At 27.2% G+C, this 10,544-nt stretch overlaps 2 protein-coding genes across 2 annotated transcripts; both read right to left on the bottom strand.

The window, feature by feature from the left end:
- Positions 1-5,778: 5,778 nt before the first annotated feature.
- LOC123273785 (myb-like protein D) lies at positions 5,779-6,444 on the bottom strand. Its single transcript, XM_044741257.1, has one exon. The coding sequence runs from the start codon at positions 6,442-6,444 to the stop codon at positions 5,779-5,781; it is 666 nt and encodes a 221-aa protein (XP_044597192.1).
- A 480-nt stretch (positions 6,445-6,924) lies between these two features.
- LOC123273784 lies at positions 6,925-8,988 on the bottom strand. The gene is made up of 2 exons (XM_044741256.1): positions 8,874-8,988; positions 6,925-8,360 (listed from the first exon to the last, which is right to left on the bottom strand). Exon 2 carries the CDS (start codon positions 7,912-7,914, stop codon positions 6,925-6,927), a length of 990 nt encoding a protein of 329 aa, XP_044597191.1. The 5' UTR covers positions 7,915-8,360; positions 8,874-8,988.
- Between the last annotated feature and the right edge of the window lie 1,556 nt (positions 8,989-10,544).

Raw genomic sequence — 10,544 nt, 5'->3', positions numbered from 1 at the left:
ATATCTCAGGAAATGCCCTAACACAGCTGCTGTTAAAAGTGTAACTCAAAATATATATATATATATATATATTAGGGTGATTTTTTTTTTTACTTTATTTTTTTTTTTCGGTCCCATCGTGAATTCTTGTTGGAAATACCCAAAAAAAAATTCCCTGAAAGTTTGAGCTCTTAATATTAATTAACGTCCTCGACCAAGGCATGTGAATATTTCCCATTGAAAATACACAAAAACTTTGATTTTTAATTTTTGAATTTCTAAAGCTCAGCGGCATTTCATGGGATCACTTTGATCGAAGATTGTTTTTTCTTAGAATTGAACGCTCTACAAAAGTGCCCATTGCCGCAAAGTCGTAACTCACACTGGCGAGGCAGTACGGGCCACTGAACCTGATTTTTTCATAAAATTGGCGTTTTTTCGCATTTATCTCGTAAATATCAAGAGCTACGGAAAAAATGTAAATGACAAACTTGTAGAGAATTCAATTTCCAACAAAAAAAGTCCTATGAACCAAATCGCTAAGATCAATATTAAGCGAGATATTAAGCCTTGAATATATTTTTTCGTGAAATTTTGGCCGATCATTGATTTAAACTTATTAATATCTTGTTTACTTTCTCTGTTTTTTATATTTTTTCTTCAATATATTTTTTTAAGGCTAGAAAAACAGGATATGATAAGTATCTTACATTATAAAAGCTTATATCTTAAGAATCTTTAATAAATAATGGATTTACGAGTTTCTGCATAAAACTTATGAATTCAATTACACTTAAATAATTTATATATTATTAACAGTTTATTAAATTATAATAGTTCGAATTATATTAACAACAATAAGTATTTAATAAAAATAAAAACAACAATACCAATTAATTATTATTGAAAGCAGAAAAATGAATTGTTAGATTAATTCATTGTCAATATATTGTGATTTTTTACACGATGTGTATTGAGATCGATGGTGCTGAACAGTTTGAAAAATTCTTTGTCTTTCATCTTCGTTATAAGTCAATACTTCATTAAAACTTTCGGCTAGCGCTACTCCTTTTTCCGCAGTATCGTTTACTACTTTTAACTTTTTGAATGTATCATAACATCGTTTATACTCAAGATTTGATTCCCACAAACTTGGATCTGTATGCAAAAATTCATAGGGGAGCTCAAATTGCTCAAAAATAAACAACGAGTTTGGATTAACAAAATCGCTTATGTTTTTCTCAGATAACGACGTTATTTCTTCATAAGCGACTGATAAACGTTTATTAGGCTTTTTGACCGCTACCTGGGAATTTATTTTTTGTACGATCTTTACTTTTTCTTCTACTGACACAGTTTCATCAAAAAGAGCTAAACAAGCAAGATTTTCGTGTAAGTACCACAAATGCCGAGACAATTTATCGAGTGCTGCATTTGCAATTTCTGGATGTATTTTTCTGTAGTCAATAAGATCTTTTACTAATTGCAAATCCGAGTTTGGAGCATTTATTGCATTAGGAGCAGTAAACCATATTTTACATAAAATATTGCGATGAAAACACATATTTTCTGCAAAATTTTTTTTTCGTTTGCTCCCATTTTAAACTGGTTTCTAAACATATATATTTTCAAGCAATAGAGAGCTTTTGATAACCACCGTGCGTGATGAAAAGCACCAGGTGCTTTAAATTCGGCTCTATGACTTTTGATACCACCCAAAAAGATACAGCTCAGCTCCAAAACTCCCTTGTAATCATTTCTCGGATGATGATTCTAACAAAAAATAATAAAAATTTAATAATTGCGGCCAGAAAAGAAGATATTTTCAGAATTTTAAAGTAAAAAATATTATTTAAAAAGGCAAAATTTATAAAACTAAATCACTTAAAAATTCGAGTTATATCGAAGTATGCAAAATAACTACACTGATAAAAGGATTTATTTACTATTAATAATTTGATTTATTTGAAGATAATAATTTAATTTAATAAATATTTTTTAACATTAAATAAATATTTATTAGGGAGAAAAGTACATTTAATAATAGGCTGTTGCTAGTAATCCGACAATTCGGATGAATAATAAATAATTATTCGTCCGATAATTTTAAAAAAGGTTATATTAATCTCGATTATCGGACGAATTTCAAAATAGTTATTTGTCCGACAATTTTAAAAATATAAAATAAATTCCCCATTATAAACAATCCTCTTCTGAGTTGTCGGACAAATAATTATACTTTACTCGTCTGACAATTTTAAAAATATTAATCTCAATTATCGGACGAATTTAAAAATAATTATTCGTCCGAAAATTTTAAAGATATGAAATAAATTCCCCATTATAAACAATCCTCTTCTGAGTTGTCGGACAAATAATTATACTTTACTCGTCTGACAATTTTAAAAATATTAATCTCAATTATCGGACGAATTTAAAAATAATTATTCGTCCGAAAATTTTAAAGATATGAAATAAATTCCCCATTATAAACAATCCTCTTCTGAGTTGTCGGACAAATAATTATACTTTACTCGTCCGACAATTTTAAAAATATTAATCTCAATTATCGGACGAATTTAAAAATAATTATTCGTCCGAAAATTTTAAAAATATGAAATAAATTCCCTATTAAAATAATCCTAGTCTAAGTTATCAAACAAATAATTATACTTTAGTCTTCCGACAATTTAAAAAATATCCCTTTTTAAAAATCAGCTTTTCACTTATAATGTGAAAATTATTTCATATTTTTCGAAATTATCGGACTGATAAATACTTTTCATGTATCCGATAGTTTTAAATTTTAATTTCCAATTCACTGAAAAAAAAGAAAATTTTTTGTCCAGAAAAATATTTTTCGGCTCAAGAATTTTTTTAGATTGATTTGACTGATTAATAAACGAATAGTTTCACTTGAATTAAATAAAAATTACTTCAATCAATTTGACCAGTTCTTGAGACAAGACAATTTATTCCTGAAAATTATCAAGAACATATATTCTTGGGTCAAGAAATTTTTATCACGAGTAGTACTTTTTTTTTCTCTGTGTACTGGACGACTTAAAAATAATTTTTTCGAAAATTTATAATATTTTTCACATAATTAATAATTTTCATCAGAATTATTGGACTAACAAATATTTTTTCAACACTCAACATTCAATAATTTTATTAATTTTAATGTAAATTATTGAATGAACTGAGAACTATACATAATTCATCAAACAGTCCAAGTTAGATATCAAATGATAATATTTTTATTGTCTAAATAAAGGAAATGTTAATAACATTATGACTTATCTGGTGTTAACATCAACATTTAACGTTTTATTATAATCTGAACAACGCCATAATAAAATGCTTAACTATAAGTACAATATGGATGTTATTAATGTTTGAAATACAGAATTATTTTATTTTTTTTATTACATTGAGGATGATGAAGCGATGAAAAAGTTGGTCTTAAGAATTTAGAGCTATCTAATAATTTTTTCTCGCATATTCTATAAACTCACATTAAGATTATCCTCTCCACATTCCTTTCTCAATCCTTTCCTACCAATATCCTGTTACGTGAATGTGGAACGCTTCACGTAATAATTACCGTAACTCCTATTCTTTCCCGCTTCACAGCATTATTTATATTTATATATATGCAGAATTTTGGGTGAAGTCAGGTACGGAAAAGTATTTCAATTAAGAAAAATAAGCAGTAGAGACAAAAGAAGTATTTTCCCAATGAAAGTCCTGTGCAAGGTCTTGATTATTCGGAATCAAAAAGACACAGCTCATACCAAAGCAGAGAGAAATATTATCGAAGCGATAAAACATCCACTTATTGTTAAGTTAATCAATTTATTTCAAACATGGGGTAAACTTTACTTGATTCTTGAGTAATAGTAAAGAGGATTTAGAAGTTATAGATGTAGTGCAGCTTTTGGAGCATTTTTAGTTAGCTTGAGAAAGTACTAGCAAAGATGCGTCTTTATAAAATGCGCAAATTATACGCAGAGAAATATTAAATATGCCTATAATTATTCATTTAAAATTTTTAAAAGTTTAGAGGCATTTTTTTTTGTTGAAAGATCTTATTTTACTCTTCACAGTTTATTATTTAAAGTCAATCAATTATTATTATTTAAATTTAATAAAATTATCAATGCCAATATTTTTGTCGTCTACACAAGATACAACTTAATTTTTTTTCATATAGATTCAGAAAATTGTTGATGATAAAATATTAAATAATGCTGATTATTCATGAATAAGTAAATTTAAATACATAAAATATTGTAGTTATAATTGAAAATTTTCTAAAAAAAAAAAAAAAAAATATTTACAAAATTATTTAAAACCGAAAAAAGTTAAAAAAAAAAAAATATTTCTACGCAAATATTGTATGTAAATTAAAATAGTAAAGCACTCCCTAGCATCCAGGCTAGAGACGTGCAAACGTGCCTGTATCAGTTGATTGTAATAGTATAATATTTTATCTTATCTATTCTTAATCGAAAAAATAAAAGTAAATATGAAGTTAACAATTACACAAATTACTAAACTAGTTTCTTTTCACACATTGTACGTGCATCAAATTTTGCGAAAAATAAATACGTACTACTTTCTTCTGATTTTTTGTTTTATATACTAACCAACTAAATAAATTATATAAAAACATGCTCATTGCTTCTATTGTAAATATAAAATTCATTAATTAATTCGAATCATTAAATAATTATAAATTACATAATTAATTAAAATTTATTTCATGTTCTACTTATTTAGTGCTCAACAAAAATAATTATTATATACAAAAACGTAAATATTTAATGCAATTAATTTAATTATTACATAGCGAATAATATTTATCGATTTTAGAGTATTATTATTACTAGACATGTAAATACATTTGCTCATTTATGAAATATAATAAAAAAATTAATTCAAAACAGCATTGTTTTTTTCGAAGTAACATTTCTAATTAGGTTCAATAAATCCTTCGTATAATAATCAAATATTAATGCCAATTTAAACAAACAATATTATTTAAAAGGTCAACATATTAGTGTTAATATAAATGCTTAGTTAAAGCACTTTTATTTTTTACTATTATTACAATTCGTGCAAATCCATAATTTTTTTCGGTTTCCTTTCAAGTCCAGCACATTTCAGGTGGTACCACTCTAAGCAATAATCACACCCTACACTGACTTTTAAATTTTTTATCTTTTTGCATTCCATCAACTTCAACAATTTTATTTAAATTTAATTTACAATCTTTACATTCCCATTCTTGCAGTTTCGATTCACATATCTTGATAATTTTGTTCCACCCTGATTAGTAAAATATGGCTTAATTATTGATAAATTAACATTTGTATCATCAAGAATAGCATAAGTTAAGTCCTTATAGTCAATAGTTACATCAGAATCACATAATTTTTGTTTATTGTCAAGTACTTTTTTTATAGTTTCATCTGCTATCAAAAACCACTTTAATATTATTTTTCGTTGATCATTAATTTCTTTTTGATTGAAAGGTATAATAGATTTTTCATTATGTGGCTTCTTTTTTTTTAGTAATCCAATAACAGTCTTATCAGTCCCTATGGGCCGTCCTCTCCTTTTAAAAGCCGGTTGCACAATTACGTTCAATAATGTATCCAACTCCTGTATTTGTTATACTTTCAGACACTGTTGATGTAGACGCGTGTGCGTGTATGTATATATTACTTTTATTCCCAGAACTTTTATCAGAAGTCATAAAATTTTGTTTTTCTTTTGGAGCAGCGTGTAAAATCAATTTTGGCTTGAACCTATATTTGCTTGTCTACAATTATTTTGATTTGATTGCTGTAATTCTTTAGTACATGCTGTAATTTGCTCATTATTATTAACATCAAACGTAGATCTATCACTGTTGATACCAACTGTTGATTGAAACCCTTGAAGATCTTCAGTATTACTGTCTTCATTATTTTCAAATCTAAAGGTATCTTCAGCAAGATTAGATTCTGAAGTTTCGGCAAATTTTATTAGTTCATTGAAGTCATTATCAAGATCATCATTACTATCACTGTCATTATTCTCATCCTCATTATCACCATTATCATGAATATTATTGGCATCACCAACAGCCTCATTATTATCATCGTTATCATCATCATTTTCGACACTAATATTGTTATTAGTATTCCTAATTTTTCTTGAAGTTTTATTAGTAACTTTTTGATTTTGACTATTTAGCCTGATAATTTCCACTTCTTCATTGTTCTGCCATGCTTCCTGAATATCAGTTAATATTTTTAGTCTGTTTACATAAGATTTAGATCCCACCTCAGCTGCTAAAGCTGGTAATTTTTTAGCAACTTCATTTGCTTTTTTGAACTTTTCGTGTTCGGATAGTATTTTTTTTTTTGTAGCTAACTGAAGAAAGAATCGGCTCTGGTATTGGAATTTGAGCATCTGAAGATAGGAATACTCTTTGATTACTGAAGTAATATTCTTTAGTCCACCTTTTGTCACATAAATTTTCTTCAAACAGGTCTAGTTCATTTAATTTCCCTTACTGCCAGTATATGTCTAGGTTATTAAATGAAGTAACAATTAGTGTATAATAAAATTCCATCAAAGAATTATAAAATAAATTTACCTGCAAGGTAAACTCATTGCTGAATATGACAAACAATCACATGAACATGATGTCGCCGACTTTGCTCCACCTGATATTGCGTTGTGTTGATAAACATTTAAATTTTGATCATATACCAGTTCTAAATTATTAATTTTTTTGAATTCTGTTTCAATAAACTTGAAAGCATAAGCGGTGACGTATTGTGCATAACGAAATTCAGCAGATTCCTTTGCATAATTCAATAGAATAGGTTGTTTTGGTACAATACAGCAGCTCGGTGGTCTTTTCAATGTGAGAACATTCCATTGCAATTAAAAATTTTTAGTAAAATCTTCTAGCGATGAGTAGATATCAAGATCTTTTAACTTCGCATTCAACGATTCTACACGATTATTTGTGCCATTTCCGAAATTATGTTGCACAAAGTCCGTTGAGATCGACCATTCCTTACGAGACTCGTGCCAGTTTTCATTGAAATACTCTACAGCTGACGGTGGCATTTTTTGCAACTCTTCATATAACTCTAAATAGCGTTCTTCTGATTCAGCATAGACCATTTGCTGTAAAATCCTTTTACTTTCGTCTCGTTCCTGTTGAGTAATACCCCTTTTATCCGTCGTGATTTCTCTATTGAATGTCTTGAGCGTGTGGAATGCACACATGATAAGATTAACTTTAAGAGGCAACAAACTTTCTTGAATCGCAGCTCTTTCAGTCATATCTTTATCAGTCATTATGCACTGGATTTTTTCCCACGAAGGATGACACTTCTTAAAAGAGTCCATCATCCATTTAATAAAACATTTATTTTCAGTTATTAAAATGGAAACACCTACAATTTCGGTGCAACCATTAGAATCCTCGACAATGATCAAGTATACCGGTGCTCTGATATTTAATAATTTAAAAGTTGCATCTATCCCTATATATTCTGGATACGATTTCATTGCAGACTTCATTTGAGGTGTAGCAAAAAAAAGTCCTTTGAAAACATTATCTTCGATCAAGAAATGACAATCAGCTTTATATTCATTCACCAAAATATTTTTAACTACTTCTAATTTATTCTTTTCTTCACCAGTGTAATTCAAATTATGAATATCTTTCAATAACACAACCTTTCCTGTTTCTTTAGAAATAAGATCTTGTATTCTCGTTTTATTAGCCTTTAATTTCAACAGACCCTTCACTTTTTGTTTTAGTTTAGGTGTCATCTTCCTCACTTGAGGTAAATGATGATATAATTCTTTGATTCTTTCATGATTGTGCTGCAAGTTTGTGTTCTTTATATACAAACTCATTCCATCTTTGCTGACATTCACATTAAATCCGGCTTCACATCCATTTTGAAATGTACTTGATGACCGTTGTCCAGTTGCTTTCGATTGAAATTTTTTTCCACCATGTATACAATGATAGTGAATGGAATAGTATTTTAAGCAAGCTTCTATATGTCGTTTAACTCCAATCTTCCTAGCTCTTTTAATAGTTTTGCAGTCTCTTTTGTAAAAAACACTATTCGAGAAATCTTGATAATTTTTTACTCGTTTTCTTAATAGTTTAAATGAAGTAAAACTTTCATTCACTCTGATATCACCTAAATTATTTTCACATGCATCGTCGTCCAATTCTTCATCAGTGTCTACAGAGCTTTCTTCGTCACTTACTCCGTCTTGTTTTTCATTAATATCTTTTTCAGTCAGCTCTTCATCGTCGTTCGTTGTAGCATCTTCTTCGTATATAATTTCTACATAGAATAAACAAACATATATTATTGAAATAATTTATATAAAGAAAAGAAAAAAGTATATATTTACCCATTTCTATTTAATGACAATTATATAAAATTAATTACAATAGCAAATATCAATTTTCATAATACAGATAGCTATAAGTTTTAGTTTTAAAGTTAAAATTATGACATCTGTCAATTTTCATTTATTTGATTATTTATATTTGAAATTATTTAAAAGTGTTCAAATTTAACTTCATTTATTTAGAATTATAAACAAAAAAAAATATTTATTTTTTTTGTTTGATAATTTTTGGTTTTTATTTTTTTAATAATTATGAAAAAAAAATTTTAAAATACAAAAAGAATGTTGTGTTCGAAATGGGTTAATAATGCTATAAATGATCAATTCAAAAATTACAACTATGGCGTAGTAGATAATAGTAACATATTTTTATTTTGATATAAATTAATTAACAGTATTAACTACTTTTGAGAGTTACTTAATATTGTAAGAAAAAATATTACCTTTATTGTATTTTTTATTGCAGAAAAAATTTAATACGTTTGGAAAATTCTTAACCTCTATCTTCCAGTAGTAAAATTACAGAGCTTAGATAATTTAGATTTAACTCCGATTTTAATTCCGTTCATTTGGAGTACCACTCAAACAATTTTCATCACACATTTTCTCACTACTTTTAAAAATACTTATTTTATTTCTTGAAAAACGTATAAATGTTGAACACCGTTAAGTAGTATTTACCCGCATGTGTGTTTGCAAATACGCAACGTTCAACGGTTTTCTGTGACGTCACTAGGATCTGGGTGATCACCATGCCGCCCTAGTGGCAGAAATGAGTATCGGTATTTTTTTACTTTTTTAGTGGACACAATGGGTGCGTTCCACTAAGCGCTAAAAAAGACAACAGTCTCATCTAAATACACATAGCGCGATCGTTTTGAGCGCTTAGTGTAGAACGGACCTAATTTATGACGAATTGCCTATAGCGAGCGTATATTAATTAACTTAATATATTTATATATACTTTAAAATTAATATTATTATTTTTAAATTGTAATTATTTTTAAATTAATAATTATTTTTAAATTAATAATATCAATTTTCGGACGCTTAGCATCAGTCTTAAAAGATCGCCTATTGATCCAAATACTAATTTAAAATAAAAAAAAAAAAGAAGAACATTATTAACCTTTCTATATACTATTTTTAAAATTGTCGGATGAATAATAATTAGTTATTCGTCCGAATTGTCGGATCACTAGACACACCGAATTTATTAATGTAAAACTACGATCGCTTTAACTTTATTCATGTTGTTTACTTTGTTTACTACTAATTACAATTCAATATCGAGAAATAATAAAACTTGAATAATTACAATTATATTAATCATTTTCATTTGCAAAATGAAAAAATACTCCCTTGTATATTGGCATAGTTTTACCAATGCAACAGTTATTGAATCAAAATTAATTAAATTTGGATCAAAAAATTCAGTGACTGCTCCACAGGGAAAAAAATTCTACCGCGTAACAATTATCAAGGAAAGCGGTAAATATATAAATTTAATGTTTTAACCATTGTGTTATTTTATTTACTCATTTTATTATTTATCAAAAAATTGTCATTTGAAAACTATATTTAATTTGTACAGATTACAAAGGTAATTTGGAAAAAATAAAAGTCGACGAGCATGGAGAAATTATTAAAAATAAAGATCAAGAAGAAGCTAAAGCCAAAAAATTGGCAAACAGTAAATGTGATGCTGATTTAAAAATCATTGAAGGAAAAACCATATTTGAAGATAAAGTTTTGACAAACCAAAATGAAAGACCAAAATTAGATTTAATGAAGAAGACTAAATTGAAAGTTAAAAGTGTTAAAGCAGTAAATTCAAAAATTTCAATTATAAAGGAGCAACCAAACCATGACAAAAATATCAAGACCATAAAATCTCATAACAATCTTGAAAAAGAGGTACATTTTTAAATACGTATCAAACTTCATTTAATTATATATATATTTACAAGTTATTTTTTTAATTAATTCCGTGATTTTAAAAATTTGAAAAAAAATTTTCAATAAACGAATTTTAGCTTTTTGTTTTAAATAATTTTTAAGCCATAAAAGTTAGCTTCAATCTATTAAATTATTTTAAAGTTCACACAACTATC

Source organism: Cotesia glomerata, unplaced genomic scaffold (assembly GCF_020080835.1).
Source record: "Cotesia glomerata isolate CgM1 unplaced genomic scaffold, MPM_Cglom_v2.3 scaffold_136, whole genome shotgun sequence".
Classification (NCBI taxonomy): domain Eukaryota; kingdom Metazoa; phylum Arthropoda; class Insecta; order Hymenoptera; family Braconidae; genus Cotesia; species Cotesia glomerata.
This window is presented reverse-complemented; position numbering and strand designations above follow the sequence as displayed.

Bases quoted from the DNA above. Each gene is read 5' to 3' on its own strand.
- LOC123273785 (XM_044741257.1), bottom strand. From the start codon at position 6,444: ATGCTCAAATTCCAATACCAGAGCCGATTCTTTCTTCAGTTAGCTACA.
- LOC123273784 (XM_044741256.1), bottom strand. From the start codon at position 7,914: ATGAGTTTGTATATAAAGAACACAAACTTGCAGCACAATCATGAAAGA.